The 21144-nt window shown below is 41.4% G+C and overlaps 2 protein-coding genes across 8 annotated transcripts in view; both read left to right on the top strand.

Annotated features, from left to right (window-relative positions):
* Window positions 1–21144, top strand: part of ccny (cyclin Y) — a 292558-nt gene that overhangs the window by 211840 nt on the left and 59574 nt on the right. For 4 of the 6 annotated variants that reach the window (XM_021620598.3, XM_021620596.3, XM_021620597.3 and 1 more), the window contains exon 1: window positions 17567–19853. The exons of the other annotated variants lie outside the window; for them this stretch is intronic. In XM_021620598.3, the coding sequence (XP_021476273.1) occupies window positions 19700–19853 (154 nt within the window). In that variant the 5' untranslated portion in view covers window positions 17567–19699. Of the gene's footprint in view, window positions 1–17566; window positions 19854–21144 lie in introns of those variants that run through there. 6 annotated transcript variants of the gene reach the window in all.
* LOC110535540 (cAMP-responsive element modulator) lies at window positions 9752–14224 on the top strand. Of its 2 annotated transcripts, none has more exons than XM_090189792.1 (3): window positions 9752–9958; window positions 11199–11355; window positions 13291–14224. In XM_090189792.1, exons 1-3 carry the CDS (start codon window positions 9928–9930, stop codon window positions 13436–13438), a joined length of 336 nt encoding a protein of 111 aa, XP_090045918.1. In that variant the 5' UTR covers window positions 9752–9927; the 3' UTR covers window positions 13439–14224. The 2 variants fall into 2 exon arrangements, with proteins under 2 accessions (XP_090045918.1, XP_021476277.1); XM_021620602.3 differs by having other exon boundaries at window positions 12878–14224.

Raw genomic sequence — 21144 nt, 5'->3', positions numbered from 1 at the left:
TATACAAATATTTGGTAGTGTTGTGTTGGTGGGAAGTCTGTCTGTAGCCAAAGGGGTCGATTTACTGACCTAAAACCACCAGATGTCGCTCGCTACTCACTTTTATTCGATCGATACTCTGCTACAGGTAGTTAGTAGGCTTAGCTACAGTAGCTATGGACAAAGTAACACAGACAGACCTGAATGGTGCTGAGCCTTCCGGATCAGACAAATCTCAAGATCTGGACCATGTGAATGGGTGTTACAGGGTAGATCGGGTGTGCACTTTGACTGGGGTGGGGATTTGGCCGCAGCAGTTCAACGTTCCAAGAAGAAAGTTAGCTCTATCCAATCAAAAACACTTTAAATTATACGCATCGCGAGCGTACGATCTATTATGATTTTTAAATAAATACGGTTAAAATTTCCATTGAACTCTAATCGATAGCGATATTTGTTGATCTTAATTTTGAGGTATTTAGCCACACATTAGCCAACAACGCACCTAGACTCAGTTCACAGCCAGTTAAAGTAATTTATATTCGCAGTACTTTTCGAATTTGGTTTGGACGCCATTGAGTTCCTCGCAGATTTCAGCTTCATCGGAGCTGACGTGGTGTTACGTGTGCGTTGGTTCTCAGACCATCCATTCGAGGCGTAATCAGTGATTTAACGTTAATCAGTGGCTGCATTCGCTATCTATTGGTAAGATAGCGAGAGAGAAAAAAACGATACTACCCGGCTAGCTAAGTTAGTAAATAGCTAACGACTGCTTATTGAACTTGTTACTTAGCTAGCGACTGTACCAATCTAATAATGTAACATCCAGTGGCCTAACTGTAACGTTAGGTTGCTAGCTTTAGCTGCCACCACCACCTTGAGCATGCAAACGGACAGGATAGCTTGAAAGTGGAAACAATATGGTTGACTATTGTGAACCTTGCTAGCACCCAGTCACGGTCAAGACAATAGTTTAATGTAGTTACGCTTAGGCACACAGTGTTCTGGCATTGGTGACCCACAGCCAGGATGTGCAGTAGCACAGTGCAGGGTTTTGTTCCAACACAGTATCGTTAGCAATTGGCAGAGGTAGTAAGTAGTATGACGACTAACGTGAATTAGCCAATCATTCATTTGCCCACCTTTTTGTTCTTTATAGGACGATTATCATGGCAAGCAATGCCTGTCAAATGCAGGAGCAGGGCAGCGGTGGTTCGCTATCATCACTAGCACAGGTATTTAAAATGGAGATAGACCTTCCTCAAAGTGTTATGATCTGCAGATGTCCATCATCCCTAAGCATAGTCTCCAGATGACTGTGATGCTGTTGCCTTGCATACAAGCCAGACAGATCAACTGTTAATGGGAGATTTCATTTCCCAGGTAGCAACAAGGAGAGCAAAATCAGAGGACAGAAACTCAAACGAAGATGTTTCTAATGCACACAACAGGAGAGAGCTTCCCTCCAGAAGACAGGCATACAGGTATTACTTTAAATTAAAGTGTAGAATAATAGAGCTGCAATACATTTATTTCACAGTCATCTTTGCAAATGTGTTTTTCTCCCCAGAAAAGTGTCTTCAGATCCAGCAGGTCCAAAAGTTGAAGAGATAAAAGAAGAGGTAGCGCCTTGCAGTGTCCCACCAGGGCCCGGCATGCCAGCCTCTATTTATCAGACAAACCATGGCCAGTTCAGTAAGTCTCACTGGAAGGGAGATGTGTTTCAAAAATAAATATGTTTATTTAAAAATCCAGATGTATTTGACACATCTCAGTCTCTGATAGTCCATAGTTGATTTGGTTATGTGAAAGGACAAGACCGCATACTACACGCTCTTAATTAATAAACTGATGTAATTGGCAGCTGTTTACACCATTTCTGCATAACCAAATGGCGTGGGACGTCTGTGTAATGCTCAAATGATGACATTCCTGTCTAGTGCCTTTTCATTTTTAAACACGTAGGCATAACGTTTTCACTTAATTTGGAGTGTCCAAGCTTTAACAACAAAACAAACAATGATTGTTTAATTTTCCCCCCTGGATTTATTTATCAGTAGTGGCAAAGGTCATGAGGCCCCAATAAATGTAAATGTAGAAGTTCTGGTGACTTTCTAAAATGACATTCTACTCCAAAATTATAATATGCTGACAAATATAATTTCCCTCTCCATAATTAAGCCCAGCAACATATTGGTCCATATCAAATTAAATGTCACATGCACCAAATAAAACAAGTGTAGACTTTACTGTGAAATGTTTACTTACTTATGATGAGCACATTCCCAACAATGCAGTTAAAAGTAAGAAAATGAACAAATGGATAAAAATAAAATAGTAACACAATAAAGAGGCTATTACAAGGAGTACCAGAACAGTGTACGAGGTAGTTGGGGTGATACATTTAATATTTTTGTACCTTTTTATTTAACTAGGCAAGTCCATTAACAAATTCTTATTTTCAATGACTGCATAGGAACAGTGGGTTAACTGCCTTGTTCAGGGGCAGAACGACAGATGTTTACCTTGTCAGCTCAGGGATCCGATCTTGCAACCTTTCCATTACAAGTCCAACACTCTAACCACTAGGCTACCTGCCACCCCAAATGATTAAGGTAATACTGTATGTACATGTAGGTTTGATTAGGTGATTGATTGAAGTACAAGTAGAAAGGGGGTGAAAAGCAGAAAATCCGGGTAGTCGTTTAATTAACTGTTCAGCAGTCTTATGGCATTCAGGTAGAAGCTGTTCAGGAGCCTTTTGGTCCCAGACTTGGTGGTCCAGTACCGTTTGGACCATAATAGGTCTTTAGTGATATGGAAACTGAAGAACTTGAAGCTCTCGACCGTCTCAACTATAGCCCTGTCGATGTGAATGGGGGCGAACTCGGCCCTCCGTTTCCTGTAGTCCACAATAAGCTGACGTTAAGGGAGAGGTTGTTGTCCTGGCACCACACTGGCAGGTCTCTGACCACCTCCCTGTAGGCTGTCTCATTGTCATCGGTGATCAGGCCTACCACCGTCATGTCGTCAGCAAACTTAATGATGATGTTGGAGTTGTGTGCGGTCATGTAGTCGTGGGTGAACGGGGAGTACAGGGAGGGGGCTAAGCACACACCCCTGAGGGCCCCCCATGTTGAGGGGCAGCGTAGTGGATGTGTTGTTGCCTATAATCACCACCTGCAGGCGACCTTCAAAGTCCAGTATCCAATTGCAGAGGGAGGTGTTTAATCCCAGGGTGCTTAGCTTATTGATGAGCTTGGAGTGCACTATAGTGTTGAATGCTGAGCTGTAGTCAATGAACAGCATTCTCATGTAGGTGTTCATTTTGTCCAGGTGGGAAAGGGTAGTGTAGAGTGCAATAGAGATTGTGTCATCTGTGGATCTGTTGGGGCAGTATGTGAATTGGAGTGGGTCTAGGGTGTCTGCGATGATGGTTTTGATGTGCAGCCTTTCAAAGCATTTCATGGCTACGGATATGAGTGCTACACAATAATAACACAACCTAGTCATTTAGACAGGTTACCTTGGCCTTCTTGGGCACAGGGACTATGTTGGTCTGCTTGAAACATGGGTCAGGGAGAGGCTGAAAATGTCAGTGAAGACACTTGTTGTTGGGTCATCACATGCTCAGAGTACGTGTCCTTGTAATCTGTCTGAATGTTAACCTGTTTTTAAAGGTCTTACTCAAATCTGCTACAGAGAGCGTGATCACACAGTTGTCCGGAACAGCTGGTGCTCTCATGCATGTTTCGGTGTTGCTTGCCTTGATGCAATGATAGAAGGCATTTAGCTAGTCTGTTAGGCTCGCATCACTTTGCAGCTCGTGTCTGGGTTTCCCTTTTGTAATCCATGATAGTTTGCAATTCCTGCCATATCCGACAAACATCAGAGCCGGTGTAGTAGTATCTGATCTAAGACCTGTATTGACACTTTGCCTGTTTGATGGTTCGTCGGACACCGTAGCAGGATTTTCTTATAAGCGTCTGGATTTGTGTTCTGCTCCTTGAAAGCGGCAGCTCTAGTCTTTAGCTCAGTGTGGATGTTGCCTGTAATCCATGGCTTCTGGTTAGGATATGTTTGTATGGTCACTGTGTGGACTATGTCGTCCATGCACTCAAGCCCCGTTTCCATTGGCACGTTGAAGTCGGTAAAAGGTTAGCGTTGTCGCTAGCATAACAGGCTAGCTAGCTAGTTTAATTTCTATCTTGCTTGCCATGGCATTGGCTATTAGCTAGCTAGTTAACCAAGCAAACCAAACAACAGGTTTAATACAGTATGATGTAGCTACCTAGCTTTTAATATGACCTGGCCAGCTAAAATTCCTGCTAGCTCACGTTAGCTAACTAGCTTGTTTCAACTTTGATTTGCATGCTAACGTTAGGTAGCTAGCATTCGAGGGCTGACTGTTCTCATACAATTATATTGTGTAGTGCAAAAATGAATGGATCCAGCTATGTTGGTCATTTGTGTCATGTCTGACTACTGCAGTACTGTTTGTCCAGCAACAAACCCAGATGAGCTAGCTAAACTTTGTCAGCATCCAGCACTGATCAGCTTGGTGGTTCAATAGAAATGGTGTCACCAGCCCGAATTCCATTTGAGCTGGCACCAGTTGTGAAACTGGGCTGCGCTGGCCCGGGTTTTCCTCGACCCAGCTCGAATTTGGCCCTAATTGGCCCTCCTTTTAAGTGCCAGTGGAAACTGGGCTTTATTAATGAAGCCAGTGACTGATGCGGAAAATCCTCAATGCCATCGGATGAAGCACGGAACAAATTCAACCTGTGCTGGTGAAATAGTCCTGTAACTTAATCGGAAGACTTACCTATTGATTGCATCGCTGGTACTTCATGTTTGAGTTTTTCTTGTAAACAGGAATTAAGAGGATGGAGTTATGGTCAGATTTTTCAAATTGAGGGCGAGGGAGAGCTTTGTATGTGTCTCGTATGTAGAGTAGAGGTGGTGGTAAATAGACAGCTACAAAAAATATAGATGAAAACTCTGGGTAAATAGTGTGGTCTACAGTTTATCATGAGGTATTCTAACTCGGGCGACCAGAACCTAGAGAATTCCTTAATATTAGAGATTGCGCAACAACTGTTTTGGACAAAGATACACAATAACATATTGGTCCATATTATCAGGGTATTATCAGGGAGGTGTGCTATTTAGCAATAAGCATGATCACCTTTAGTAGCCCAACTGATGCAGCGTAGTCACTGGCTATGAATAAATAAGCTGAAGCAGATAGTTGCCGATCTGTATTTACCTCATTGGGCCAATCATTACCTATGGGGTAAATGCAGGCCCTGGGTCAATTTAACCCCTATTCGTTTGTTGTCCTCAGTTGCTTTTACTCAGGATGGTGCCATCCAGCTGACCAGTGCTCTACCTAGGGGACTACAGGCCTTGCAGCCTCTGACCATGTCCAACTCTGGAAACTCCCAGTCTGCTGCAGCTATCGTCCAGTATTCCCAACAGTCAGGAGATGGCACTCAGCAGTTCTATATGCAAGGCAACAAGGGGATGGTAAAAGGTAAATGCTCTAGACCCTCACCATCAAGGTCTGCCATCAATTGGATTAGATTGGATTATTAGCAGGCGTTAAATTGGGCCGGAGCCCGCCTGGGCTGAGAATGGCACCTATGATCCAAACAAGAGACAGGTGGGGATGAGCCCCAGTACCATTGGTTATGCGAATTTTGCCTACAACGATATCTCATAAATTGTTGTCCACATTTTATTTTCTCAACCAACAATACGAGTAATCAACAGCAAAATCAGACAACCCCATAGTAGAATAGTTGACCTATTTAGTTGGTCAGCTTATAAAAATGATAAAAAGAATCCTATTAAATTACTAGAAAGGCTATGTCATAAACCTTCGAAGATCCAGAATGGGGTGAAAATGGCAGCCATATTGGTCATGGAGAAATCCAAACCAGTCTATATAATTGGAATGAATGGCACTAGAGGCATAATCTTGATTTTACTTATGCAAGAAAAATATAACAAAGGCGTGATATATCAGAAATTGTGTATTATAAATATTTTTGTCAACTTTAAAATATTGTCATATAATCATAAATACGTTTTATATGGGTTGTATACCAATTTTCTGTATAAATAGCCTCTAAAATATATTTCAACAGACCATAAATGTATACATTTTTGTTTTCTTGGTAAGATGAGCGTGCTGTTGTATGATACAATAAAAATAAAAAAACCTGTTTCATTTACAACTTGTCTAAGGCTGTGGATTGACTGCGTAGGTGCCGTTAAAGAGGTCAATGGAACGCAGACCGTGTGGGATAGAAGGACGCTGGATTGGCGAACATTCAACAAATCTAACAAAGTGGATATTTGTGAAATTCGTCATGGTTGATGTGTTGTAACAGGCTCACAATGTGGTTACTAAAGTTTGATTTGGATATACACTGAGTGTACAAAACATTAAGAACACCTTCCTAATATTGAGTTGCACCCCAACCATTTGGCCCTCAGACTCTACAAGGTGACAAAACCGTGCTGGCCCATGTTGACTCCAATGCTTCCCATAGTTGTCAAGTTGGCTGGATGTCCTTTGGGTGGTGCATCACCTTCGATAAACATGGGAAACTGTTGAGCGTTTAAAACCCAGCAGTGTAGCATTTCTTGACGCAAACCGGTGCACCTGGCCCCTACCACCATACCCCTTTCAAAGGCACTTACATATTTTGTCTTGCCCATTCATCCTTTGAATAACACACATACACAATCCATGTCTCAAGGCTTAAAAAATATTATTTAACCTGTCTCCCCTTCATCTACACTGATTGAAGTGGATTTAACAAGTGACACCTAGGGATCATAGCTTTCACCTGGTCAGTTTGTCATGGAAAGAGCAGGTGTTCTTGATGTTTTGTACACTAAGTGTATTTGGCTTGTTTTGCTGCATAACATTTAGAAGTTGTCCCTTTTTCAGGTTTAGAAGAAGTGACTTCGTATAAGCTGGTAGCATACAGTGGGGCAAAAAAGTATTTAGTCAGCCACCAATTGTGCAAGTTCTCCCACTTAAAAAGATGAGAGGCCTGTAATTTTCATCATAGGTACACTTCAACGATGACAGACAAAATGAGGGGAAAAAATCCAGAAAATCACATTGTATGATTTTTAATTAATTTATTTGCAAATGATGGTGGAAAATAAGTATTTGGTCAATAACAAAAGTTTATCTCAATACTTTGTTATATACCCTTTGTTGGCAATGACAGAGGTCAAACGTTTTCTGTAAGTCTTCACAAGGTTTTCAAACACTGTTGCTGGTATTTTGGCCCATTCCTCCATGCAGATCTCCTCTAGAGCAGTGATGTTTTGGGGCTGTTGCTGGGCAACACAGACTTTCAACTCCCTCCAAAGATTTTCTATGGGGTTGAGATCTGGAGACTGGCTAGGACACTCCAGGACCTTGAAATGCTTATTACGAAGCCACTCCTTTGTTGCCAGGGCGGTGTGTTTGGGATCATTGTCATGCTGAAAGACCCAGCCACGTTTCATATTCAATGCCCTTGCTGATGGTAGGCTTTATTACTTTGGTCCCAGCTCTCTGCAGGTCATTCACTAGGTCCCCCCGTGTGGTTCTGGGATTTTTGCTCACTGTTCTTGTGATCATTTTGACCTCACGGGGTGAGATCTTGCGTGGAGCCCCAGATCGAGGGAGATTATCAGTGGTCTTGTATGTCTTCCATTTCCTAATAATTGCTCCCACAGTTGATTTCTTCAAACCAAGCTGCTTACCTATTGCAGATCCAATCTTTCCAGCCTGGTGCAGGTCTACAATTTTGTTTCTGGTGTCCTTTGACAGCTCATTGGTCTTGGCCATAGTGGAGTTTGGAGTGTGAAATTCAAATTTTGTCTGACATAGTTTGTGTACCTATGATGAAAATTACAGGCCTCTCCCATATTTTTAAGTGGGAGAACCTGCACAATTAGTGGCTGATTAAATACATTTTTGCCCCTGGAACTGACCCCCTCACAATCGTTCAACCCAAATCACAGCCGTGCAACCCCAAAGAATTGTAGGCCTCTACGACCCTTGCCCATACTGCAAAAACATTCCAGGGAAAACACTAACCAGCTGTTGTTGAAGGTCCAATGAAGATGTTTTCTATCTCTATATCAACAATTATAAACATTATAAACCTTAGCAAGAATTGAAATGGCTTCTCAAGCAAGAATTGTGCTAGGACTGTCTGGGAGGGGTCCAGTGGAGGCTGCTGAGGGGAGGACGGCTGGAACAGATTAAATGGAATGGTATCAAACACATGGAAACCATGGGTTTGATACCATTCCACTTATTCCGCTCCAGCCATTACCATTAGCCCGTCCTCAGGGAAAACAGAAAATTTGCTGTTATTGTCAGTGGTTTGGAACTCTTTCATAATGACTCATTTTCCGTATGGTGATGTCAACATGGAAGGCCAAAACGCCATCTTACCAAAACAGGCAGAAATTTCAGGCAGTCTTTTCAAACAGCCCTTACACAAATTTTATTTCATTTTTGAAATTGAACCTTTATTTAACTAGGCAAGTCAGTGAAGAACAAATGCTTATTTTACAATGACGGCCTTCTGGGGAACAGTATGTTAACTGCCTTGTTCAGGGGCAGAACGACAGATTTTTTTTACCTTGTCAGCTCGGGGATTTGATCCAGCGACCTTTCGGTTACCGGCTTAACGCTCTAACCACGAGGCTACCTGCCGCCCCAAAAAGGGCATTATCATAATTTTCACAGTATTATTCCAACCTCATTGTGTGGAAATATATATAAAACTCAGGAGAATCACGTTATTGACTGCACTGAACCTTTACATTAGTCATGAAGGCTGTACTACTGCAAAGTACTATTCATCGGGATCCCTGGCAGGAGTCTCCAGAAGCGCCAATATATCCAGAACAGCGCTGCCAGGATCTTGATGAGAGTGCAGAAAAACACCGTCACATCACCAACATCCTGGAATCTCTGCACTGGCTCCCTGTCTCATTCCCGGATTGAATTCAAAACCCTCTTGCAGTCTTTCCAGTGTACTCATGGCAGTGCCCCTTTTTATCTCAAATAACTTTTCTCCCTCCATAACCCCACCCGCACCCTCAGGTCAAGCAATATTCTTCTCTCCCACACCCCCCAGGACCAAGTTCCACCCCTTGGGGGATCGGGCATTCTGCTCGACCACCCCAAAGCTCTGGAATGCACTCCCTGACCACCTGAAAGCACAACAGACTCTGGGCTCCTTTTAAAACGGGCCTAAAGACCTTCCTCTTTTAGGAAGGCTTTCTGTTGATAGCTGCGCTCCTTGGTGTCCTTGTCTTTTATAGTGTCAGCTGGGTTCTTTGTGTCAGTTGCCCTGTCTAGTTGTGTCCATTTCTTTTTCTATTTGGTAAAAAAAAATCGAGATTTTATGCACTTAGAGATGATTCTGTATAATGAAAAGCGCTAAAATGTATTCAATTATTAAAGCTTGGACACTTCAAATTAAGTGAGAAAATTCACTCAACTGGAATGTCAGAATTTGAGCATTTACAATTATGTTTTCACTAGTTTATTAAGTATTTAAGTAGTGTTAAGTAGAGTGATGTCATGTGTTTTTGTCAGTTGTTTAATCCAATTTCAATCCAATGTTTTAAAAAGCTGTACAAATAATCTTGAAAAACATGGTAATATGAAGACATTTGAGAAGCAACTCAAACCTTTTGTCGGACCAAAAAAATAAATAATGAAATGCGGGTACATACCAGTGTAGGGGGAGGACTCATAGAGCAATGCATGTCATCATTGACATCAGGAGGCAAATGATGTCATAGTGATGTCAATGCCCTTAATTGTGATTGCACACATAGCTGGTGGTTTTGGAGATATTTCTGTTAGAGAGCTGAGATAAAGGGTTTCTTTTGGACCTCTTAAGAACCGATATGGCTGTTGCTGGGGATGAGACTGAGTCAGGTATGTTAACTTTAATCTTTTGCTTCATGAGAAAGTTGAAGAGAAAATGGTAACTGTAGAGGAACTCTTCTGCCTTTCTGCGACACTAATACTGTACAGCCTGCGTAGCCTCTGCTTTTTGGATTCATGATTAACTGTACAAGATTGTTATTGTATGATAATATCACAGTTGTCTACAGACATTAGCTAATAAAATAGAAAGAAAATGTTCTATAAAGGTATTGAACTCACCATGACGTAATAAAGGTATTGAAAATGTGTTGATATCCAGAGAGCTGAGGTTTTTAAGAATGACACAGTTGTTGTATTGCTTAGGATTTATTTTCTTCCACAAAGCAAATACATTAGAATTTACATGTCATTTAACATGAGTATCCTTGAATGTCTTGGTTTGACTTTTATAAAACTGCAAAACAGCCTGGGAAATATCAGTCTTGTGAAATAAAAAGCAGATTGCAACACGCTGAATACGATTGGAAAATTTTCAGTGCGCTCTGTCTGTCCATCCCCCCTCCCCTCTCTTCTCTCCCTCTCTGTGAAATGCTTCGATGCTCTGCCCACTCAAAGCACACACACACACACACACACACAGTGGCTGACGTCACTTGTTTTCCTGGAACAGGACCCCAGCAGGGAAATGTAAATGCTAACCGGCAAATAAGATGGACATTGACGTCAGTCCCAGTCATGCTGTGATTACAGGCCGTTCCTTTTGCGAGAACAAGACGTTACCAGATTAATCACCATATGTAATGATATGCAGGCAGCTCCCATGGCACAGAGAATGTTTATTTAAGGAGAAGTAGGCTACTGTACACAGAGTTGGGAATAACACTCTCAGTGCTTCATCAAATGGTTTGCTTCTACAAAACAATGTTCTTTGTTCTCTGACTGATTTTGGATGGAATTATGCACAAATTGAAACTATCATGTTGAATTGAAATTCAAATAGTAAAATTCCTAGGCATTTTATTTTGTTCAGCTCTCTGTAGAGCCTGTCTGTGTAGCGATCATATCCTCTCTCACGTCACCACTCACACCCATAGGAATCGGATGACATCAGAACCTTATTGCGTAATCCACCGACGTATTCTTCCATACCTTTTAGTCACTGTGAATTAATTAGACAACTTACCTTTCTGTACTTTGAAGGCGGTGGATGCCTTCTGTTCAGCAAGTTAGCAGCTAATACAAATGGTAGTGCTCTAAGAAGTGTTCCCCATTTCTGTGTTTCTGTCAGCTTCCACTGGTGACATGTCAGGCTACCAGATCTGCACTCCCACCTCCAGCCTGCCCCAGGGCGTTGTGATGGCTGGCTCCCCAGGCTCCCTGCACAGCCCCCCACACGTGGCTGACGAGACCACACGCAAGAGACAACTCCGCCTCATGAAGAACAGGTAGTCTACACCCACATAAAAAAAACTACAGTTTACTATAGAATACTACAGTACTTACTATAGAATGATGTAGTATACTGTAGAATACTATACCACACACTAGTATCCCTCGATCATGTGTAGTACTTAGTATAGATTTTTGTAGTATACTGTAGAATACTATAGTAAATAATATGGTATTATCCACACAAAAAACACTGTAGTAAATAATATAGAAATGTCAGCAAAAACACCACAGTCCACAAAAACAATACCTTTTTTAAACTACAATATTTAAATTGCATGTACACTGCCAATTCCCCTCCCCCATATTCTAATTTGTGCCACCCTTGCCAAGTATTGTGTTCCCTATGGTTACATACCTACAGGTTATGGAGCATTTACCCTTTTAGTATTTCTCCAGTAGGTTTCCTCAAGGAGAAATTCCCACACGTTTATGTAAAAAATAATAAAACAAAAACACTAAAGTAAATGCTACAGTATGCTAGAGTCTGCAAAAACACTACAGTAAATACTACACTATACTACAGTCCCCCAAAAATACATGAAATACTACAGTCCACAAAAACACTACAATAAATACTATAGTATACTACAGTCCCCCAAAAATACATGAAATACTACAGTCCACAAAAATACTACAATAAATACTATAGTATACTACAGTCCAAAAACACTACAGTGAATACTACACCATACTAAAGTCCCCCAAAAATACATGAAATACTACAATCCACAAAAACACTACAAGAAATACTATAGTATACTACAGTCCAAAAACACTACAGTGAATACTACACCATACTAAAGTCCCCCAAAAATACATTAAATACTACAATCCACAAAAACACTACAAGAAATACTATAGTATACTACAGTCCAAAAACACTACAGTGAATACTGCAGTAAAGTCTGCAAAAACACTACAGTGAATACTATAGTATTCTTGCCATGGTATACACTATAGTATTTTTTTCAAGTGGGTACTAAACAGCCTTATGATCGATTCCTGCATGAGAATGTTGGCTAATCATGATGGAACAGATAATTATAAAAATGCTAATAACTAGATTTTTTCATTCATAAATGCTACTAATTAACATGCATGTGCTGTATACTGCATTCTTGGGCTGCCTTTTTTGAGTGCCACCATTTGCCTCAGAACACACACGGACATGCTTGTGCATTTTTGTGCTTTGTCGTGCTTTCACCTGAATGTTTGTCACTAAAGACTATCTTTTCTGTTGACATTTACACTCTGCAACTGCATGTAGTATTATGTCACGATTTTGCACAGGCAAATGTAGTCTCCTGCATGTTGATTTTTGTAAAATTCCTAATTAGTCACTCTGTGGTGGTGTTATTGCTTAAGTTCGTTACCATTATCAGTCTTGACTGAAACTTACTGTGAGTGATTGTTAAAATACTGGATGTAAGCCTTTCTTGTTATGGACATATGGCCTTGGTATCTTTGTCTGTAGCTACCAGTCTTTTTACAGAGGCTGTGTGTTGTTGCTTCCAGGGAGGCTGCCCGCGAGTGTCGCCGAAAGAAGAAGGAATATGTAAAATGTCTTGAGAATCGGGTGGCTGTGCTCGAAAATCAAAACAGGACTCTCATTGAGGAACTAAAAGCGCTTAAAGACATCTATTGCCACAAAGTTGAATGACCACAGACTGCTAATGGCTTGAGGGTGTGCGCCGCAGTAACAGTTTACAGATAACTGTAAGGGTATCCTGGAGAATCCGCTTTGACTCGATGTCCAGCATCTGCTCTCACACACCAAAATATACAAAAACAACACCTCTTTTCCCGATCCACTTGTTTAGAAGACATGTTCCGTACTGTCGTCATACAACATTTTACAGTATCTGGCCAGTTGTGGCGCGAGTACAGCGAGTATTATGAGGTGCCCCTGTTGCTTTTCCTTGTTGCAGGCAGGCAGCCAAAGAGTGCCGGCGGAGGAAGAGAGAGTATATTCGCTGTCTGGAGACTCGCCTCACCATGCTGGAGGCCCAGAACAAGAAGCTCATGGATGAGCTAAACTACTTTAAGGAAATGTATGGAATTAAGTCGAGTCAGTAACAGTACAGCATACTGTACATACACACCATGTAGAGACATGTTATTTATGCCTATCATAACCAGCTACTGTACATAACATTGCACAGTAATGTGTTTATTTTCAATAAAATATGCCATATGGTTGTATGGCATTCGCTTTTAAATTGTTTTAAACATTCTCATCGAAGATCTGTTATTTGAAGATTGAAGATTTATCAGACAAAATGCTCCCAGAGGTTTATCTTGAATGACATGTGGAGTCTCAGGCCTGCACATATAGCAATGTATAGGCATTGTTTTGTAGAGACTAGGGCTTGCATAGAGAGCTCTATCTTAAATGACATTTTACAAAGAAACTAACCAGCATATATTACTGTTCTATAAGAGGGATAAAAAATACAAATAAAACGTTTATTGTACTATTTCATTACTATTTATTTAGTTGTTTTTTATTGTTAGAAATCTTATATGCTTCATGCACAGTGCTTTTTTGTTTTACATTTCTGTATTTAATCTTCGTAAAGAGACGTTTTATTGGTTGATTGTAAATGAATATATATACCCTGATGTCACAAAGCACAAACCTGCCGAGCTTTTGTTCATAGTTCATGTGTTTGTAATGTTGTTCAAAGTTTGTCTAAAACAATTCAGCTAAGTTAACCCATGACCCTTCTTGAATGAATTTCTCTAATCTGCACTATTGTTCAAATTCAAGTATATTGTTTTGTAAGTGGAAAAACTCCTTATAATGCTTTGATATCAATTTGATTCTCAAATAAAATGTTTTACACAGCATTAAAAATCAAATTTTTGGTGTGATTTCTCTATTTTACTTAACTGACATTGAAATAGTTTTCATATTGCTCAAAGTGTTAGTTGCAGTAACACATGATTTTAAAGCAATAATGGGCTCCCTGTCCCAGGTACTTTACAATGAATGAAAACATTTGCTTACTTACAAAAGATGCATCATAATATGCCTGCCTGTACCAAATCTCCAGCTGTGAATATACATTTGATTAATTACATTTGATACATATACAGTGCATTCAGAAAGTATTCAGACCCCTAGAATATTCCAAATGTTGTTACGTTACAGCCTTATTCTAAAATGGATTAAATAAAATGTCCTCGGCATTCTACACACAATACACCATAATGACAAAGCGAAAACGGGTTTTTAGACATTTTTGTAAATAAATAAAAAACAGAAACACCTTATTTGCATAAGTATTCAGACCCTTTGCTATGAGTCTCGAAGTTGAGCTCAGGTGCATCCTGTTTCCATTGATCATCCTTGAGATGTTTCTACAACTTGATTGGAGTCCACCTGTGGTAAATTCAATTGATTGGACATGATTTGGAATGGCACACAACTGTCTATAAAAGGTGCCACAGTTGACAGTGCGTATCACAGCAAAAACCAAGCCATGAGGTCGAAGGAATTGTCCGTAGAGCTCCGAGACGGGATTGTGTCGAGGCACAGATCTGGGAAAGGGTACCAAAACATGCCAAGCGTCATGTCTGGAGGAAACCTGGCACTATCCCTACGGTGAAGCATGGTGGTGGCAGCATCATGCTGTGTGGATGTTTTTCAGCGGCAGGTACTGGGAGACTAGTCAGGATCGAGGCAGAGATGAACGGAGCAAAGTACAGAGCGATCCTTGATGAAAACCTGCTCAGGACTTCAGACTGCGGCGAAGGTTCACCTATCAACAGGACAACGACCCTAAGCACACAGCCAAGACATCGCAGGGGGGGGGGGGGGGGGGGGGGGGGGCTTTGGGATAAGTCTGAATGTCCTGGAGTGGCCCAGCCAGAGCCCGGTGGAACATCTCTGGAGAGACCTGAAAATAGCTGTGCATTAACGTGCCCCATCCAACCTGACAGAGCTTGAGAGGATCTGCAGAGAAGAATGGGAGAAACTCCCCAAATACAGGTGTGCCAAGCTTGCAGCGTCAAACCCAAGAAGACTCGAGACTGTAGTCGCTGCCAAAGGTGCTTCAACAAACTACTGATTAAGAGGTATGAATACTTATGAAAAAAAAAAAATTTTAACAGTTTTTTTTTTTTTGTTCTCATTATGGGGTATTGTGTGTAGATTGATGAGAGAAACATTTTTCACAATCAATTTTAGGATAAGGCTGTAACGTAATAAAATGTGGAAGAAGTCAAGGGGTCTGAATCCTTTCTGAAGGCAATGCGTACCTGAAAAGTAAGAGTTTTCAATTATGTTAAAGTAATTAGCTACAATTTAATCTCAGCATCATATCAGGCTATTGGATAACTAGCATGGACTACTTGTTATAATGCCTGGCACAGACACATCACTATCAATTGGGTTATTTAACATTTGCCAACTTAATCGCTTATCCAAGGGCCAAGCTGTGTACTGTTTGTGTACCACTCTGTTGACTTGGGTGGGAGATTTATCACCTTGTTCTGTTGATTGTCAGTCTTGGCTTGGTTTTCTTTACAGAACATGCTGTGCTGTACTTTGAATAAGACACTATGATTGTACAGTCCTCAAGGCTGCCACAGTATTGATGCAGGGAGTCTTTTTTTCTCTCACCTTTTGCTCCTGTCGATAACAATTTAGCTTACTGTACAAGCATCCATGCCTCGACGCACTTATCACAAACGTTGTTGAAGGTTCTCGGGAATTTGAGATAATCTCTAGGCACCAGTGCACCTAGAAAATGTTTATTAAATGGCAAAATGATATTTGTGCCACTGGGTGAAAGCGAAGTTGTTACATTTGTTTTTTGTCCGTTGAGCTCTGGCTGTTACATTTTTATCATATTTGGGCTACGAGCAAAGTCTATACATTGTATCGTTCATTTTACCTCTGATTGTGAGTGTGAAAAGGAAATTCAACTCCACCGTCTTGAGGGTTTACGGATTTTAAGGTTTAAGGAGGTTTTTATAAGTTTCAAAATGGCCTCCTATTGGTTAGATTTCTAACAATCACATTGTTTTGTGTTGTATTCCCATTGTTATTGGTCCCTGAACCCATTGGCGACCATTTTTTAAATATATAAAAGCCTCCTTCAGTTTTCTGTTCTGTGAACCATGATTAATGAGAACTGCTCATCTCCATCCGAAACTGTTAAAAAGTTATGATATTAGTGGAGGTACATAGTTTTTTTTTTCTATCTCAGAATCACAGGTAAAATGTTATAATTTTATAAACCATGTCACTGTACATTTTAAATTAGCTTATTCACGGGCCGCTAACTGTTTGTTTAACAAACCTTGTCCAGTCATTTTACCTAGCTGGCTAACAACCTGTAACTTGCCCAGGTGGCCTATGATGTAAAATGACAGGAAAGGGTCTGGATAGGCTAGTCCAGGTATGTGCTCCAAAGGTAGGATTTTTCTGGTGTTCCTATACTACTTTACTTCTATAAACAAAAAAGTTGTGTTTGAGCCCTATAGATATATTTGAGTTTCCAAACATTCTCACCATAAATCAGATTTGATAAAATTGAGGTAGGGTTGCCGCAATGGCTATCTGTTGAGAAAAGCCTGCACGTGGCTAATGCTGTTCCAGTTCTTGCTTTACTGTATTCATGCACCAACATATACAGCACCATTTGTATTTTTGGCCGGCACTGGTAGTTACGTTTGGGATGTGCATATAACCCACAGACACACTGCTATTGAACCAGCTGCAAAGGACGAGTCAGCCCAGTCCCCTAACCCTAGCTTCATGTCCACATCCCGGTTCAACCCAAATCCTGGCTTCAACCACAACCTATAACTACTAAACCTAACCCTAGCTTCACATCCACATCTCAGTTCCACCCTAACCCTAGCCAAACGGGACGGGACGGGCGGGGGGGACGGGACGAAGGACCGAGATTTTATTTTTTGGCTGTGCTACAGATGGCTGTCGTTCTGCCCCTGAGCAAGGCAGTTAACCCACTGTTCCCTGAGTGCCAAAGACGTGGATGTGGATTAAGGCAGCTCCCCGCACCTCTCTCATTCAGAGGGGTTAGGTTACATGTGGAAGAGACATTTCAGTTGAATACATTCAGTTGGACAACTGACTAGTTATCTCCCTTTCCCTTTCCTTTCTATATCGGTCTGCTGATACAGGATGAGTAAAGCCCCAGTGCACTACTTTTGTGAGATAAAAACATTTTTTTTATGATTTTTTTTTTTTTATTATGATTTTTCAGGGGGTGCTGCAGCACCCTCAGCAACCCTAGTTCCTGTGGCTATGTCCCTATTTAACCCCTGATTATGAAACAACAAGCTGAACTCACTACCATCCAGAGAGAAAAGACAGTTCAGTAGAACATGAGGAGAGGATTTCTGAAAGTAATGTGTCCAATATCTGACCCTGAACAGTTTGACACACAAATAATGTGTCTGTGGTTGAATTGCAGAAAAGCAGTATAGGCTACTATTTTGAGGCTCATGTGTAATTTTCCATGTAAGACGCTTGCTCTCCCTAGTGGACAGTGGGCGGCAGGTAGCCTAGCGATTAAGAGTGTTGGATCAGTAACTGGAAGTTTGCTGGTTTGAATTCCTGAGCGTTCTAGCTGAAAACTCTGTTGATGTGCCCTTGAGCAAGGCACTTAACCTTAATTGCTCCTGTAAATCACTCTGGATTAGAGTGTCTGCTGAATGACAAAACTGTGTTATCACATGATTTTGATTTGAGATCCTTTCTCCATCAAACGTCATCTTAATCCTCATAACAGTGCAATGCTTTCTTTAGCCTATAACCACTGACCTATAAGTAAGGGTATGCAATAAAGACCTACAACCCTTTACCCCTAAAACTTCTCCCAGAGTAAGCAAAGTCTCTCTCACAGATCCTCTGTCACTTCGCACTTTCAATTTGTATTTATTTAACTAGGCAAGTCAATAAAGAACAAATTATTTTTTACAATGACGGCCTACCCCGGCCAAACCCAGATGATGCTGGGCCAATTGTGCACCGCCCTATGGGACTCCCAGTCATGGCCGGTTGTGATACAGCCTGGAATTGAACCAGGGTCAGTAGTGACACCTCGAGCACTGAGACCCAGTGTCTTAGACCGCTGCACCACTCGGGAGCCCAGATTTTCAATCCTTGCCGATTTCAAAATGTGCATCAGTTGGTTTTGTGTTTACTGAGGCTAGTGACGGTGAACGGAAAACCGCTTGAGGTAGACCTGCACTGCTCCCCACTCAGTTCAACAGCATCACAAAATAAGTCTCTTGATTTAGCCTTTTTCAACATTTGTATTTTGTTTCTGACTTGTAATGAGATGTCTGCACCAGTAGGATGCACTAAAGCACCACAGCAGACAATATATATAGATCTGCTGATACCAATGTAACTACTACAGTACATTATAGCTCGTATTTCACATATGTCCCATTTCTATACATTGTCATGAACACAGTTCAGTCTATAGAGGCATGTCAGGACATTGAACCTCTGCCAGATGAAAGTGTGCCATTCACTATAATAGATTATACATCAGGATTCCTTTCTGTTTACATTAACATTCACTAATCCCAGATAATCTCACAGAGGCATTTACTGTTAATTAATGGCAACAGGCCATTTTCAACCACATTCGATAGCCCTACAAAAGATTAACGGATGGTTGGTCTTCAATCAATTGATGGGAGATTCAAATATCATTTTAACATTGTAGAATGTTTTGAATGGCACACAATTCACTACTTGAAGAGAGGGGAAAGTAAACCTAGGCTACAGTATGGTATGGTCCTTTCTCATGTATTTGAGCGAGCTAGTTTGTAACCACCCACTTGAACCGGAACCTTTTCCATCAAACGGCTACAGTGTTGCTTGCTGTAAGTGTTGCTTGCTCCACTGACAAACGGAATGCGTCGGTTACAATGCAGCGTTGTATCTTGAACGATATCAGAGTTTTATTCGAATAGTTCTAAAATGATTAAAACGACATTGCAGATTTGGTTCAAATTGTAAGTCAACAGCCGACGATAAACCTGGAGATTGCGTGGGCAGAGCAGATTTCTGGGTCCGCGGGGGGATTTGGCTCAGGGGGAGTAGCCTAGCATTCTGATGTATTTGTTCCTTCTAGTTTTAAATGGCTCTATGTTACAGCTGCCGCAAGTCAGGACCGGACAAGGGTGTGTAATAGAGCTGCAGAAATATTCGTTCGATCTACCCGCGCGCTGACAAAGAATCCGCGTTTACGCCCTATATCTCTCTCATCCATCCGTTTCGAGACCTAGGAAGACGCTGACGGAAAATATACTTTAGCCTTTCTAGCCTACTACAGGGACCTAACGATGGGGAACACCACCTCCTGCTGCGTATCGTCGAGCCCCAAGATCCGGAGAAATGCCCATTCGAGGCTAGAACCCTACCGCCCCGAAGCGGAGCTGAGTAGAGAGGATACGGGCTGCAACCTACAACACATCAGCGACAGAGAGAATATGGACGGTAGGACATTAAGTCATGTGTTCGTCCCACACTCATGCGAGGTTGAAGTGTTATTGAATGTGATTTTTTTTGTTAATTAATAGCCTATATTTGGTTGGGGCCTATAACATGTTAGGCTAAAGGAAATTGATGGTTAATGTCATGATTATGGAAAACACAATTTAGATGGGGCAATGCACATGAAACATAGAAAAAACAACTAAAACAAAAACTGTTCTTGCAATGCAGTCATTTCCCTTAAACCCAGAAAAGAATCCATCATGCTTGGCTCCTAAATAAAAAAATCCCCTAACTCACTCATTCAGTTATCCATTATGAGAATCTCCCACCCCCAAATGGCACCCTATTCCCAAGGCCCAATAGTGCACTATATAGGAAATAGGGTGCCATTCAGAATGCATCCTGTGACGTCTGTCAGTGCCTGTGGGACCGGGTCTGGGCTGGACTACCTTCCTGGGTTTGTGTGTTGGTCGGAACTGGGGAGAGTCGAGTCCTCTACTCTGGGCCCCTCCATAGGGCCCTTCCATGCAATGGGTGTGTTATGGGAGGACCAAAGAGCTTATGGAGTCCACTGTGTGTGTGTGTGTGTGTGTGTGTGTGTGTGTGTGTGTTAGTGGTGTGCGGTTCAGCTGTTTGTTCACCTGCACCAGCCTGAAATTTCTAATAACCAATCCGCAACCGCACAACTGTATGTGAAAATCTGAGGCCTGCACCCGACCCTAACCTGCTAATATAGAAAATGCGCTGTGGGCTACAGTCAGATATTGCAGAACAATTTTTTTTTTGACAGGGGGTGCAAGATTTTTTGTTGCCTGATTTAGATATGTTTCTGCTGATAGCCTACCAAAATGTTGGAAATGATTTGTTAGTCAACTTGCCTATAATTAAGTACATTCAGCTTCTCTTCTGTCATGAAATGTTGCCCTAGAAGACTAAATAAAGCCTTGCTCACCAGAATAATATCATAGATCGATAGAATTCAGTTTGGCTTGGATGCATATTTTATGTAGTTGAAATAGCCTACTATTAGCTTTTATGAAGCTGATAATGATAACACCTCTACAGATGGTATCTGTGGCAGGAAGCCTAGCGGGTAAGAGCATTAGGACAGTAACCAAAACGTTGCTGGTTTGAATCCCTGAGCCGGCATGCTGCTCTGTTCTTGAGCAAGGCAGTTAACCCCCAACAACAACAGCTCCCCATGCGGCGCGGATGTCGATTATTCTCATTTCTCTCTGGTGAAAGAAATGCATCATATTTCTTCACTCCTGTTCCTGAGTAAAAATGTTGC

The sequence above is a fragment of the Oncorhynchus mykiss genome, chromosome 11, assembly GCF_057628025.1.
Source record: "Oncorhynchus mykiss isolate SJ-2025 chromosome 11, ASM5762802v1, whole genome shotgun sequence".
Lineage (NCBI taxonomy): Eukaryota > Metazoa > Chordata > Actinopteri > Salmoniformes > Salmonidae > Oncorhynchus > Oncorhynchus mykiss.
This window is presented reverse-complemented; position numbering and strand designations above follow the sequence as displayed.

Excerpts from the sequence above, each read along its gene's own strand:
- LOC110535540 (XM_090189792.1), top strand. The coding sequence starts at position 9,928 with ATGGCTGTTGCTGGGGATGAGACTGAGTCAG. Across the intron at positions 9,959-11,198 it reads TGGGGATGAGACTGAGTCAG|CTTCCACTGGTGACATGTCA; the intron begins GTATGTTAACTT and ends TGTTTCTGTCAG. Across the intron at positions 11,356-13,290 it reads CTCCGCCTCATGAAGAACAG|GCAGGCAGCCAAAGAGTGCC; the intron begins GTAGTCTACACC and ends TCCTTGTTGCAG.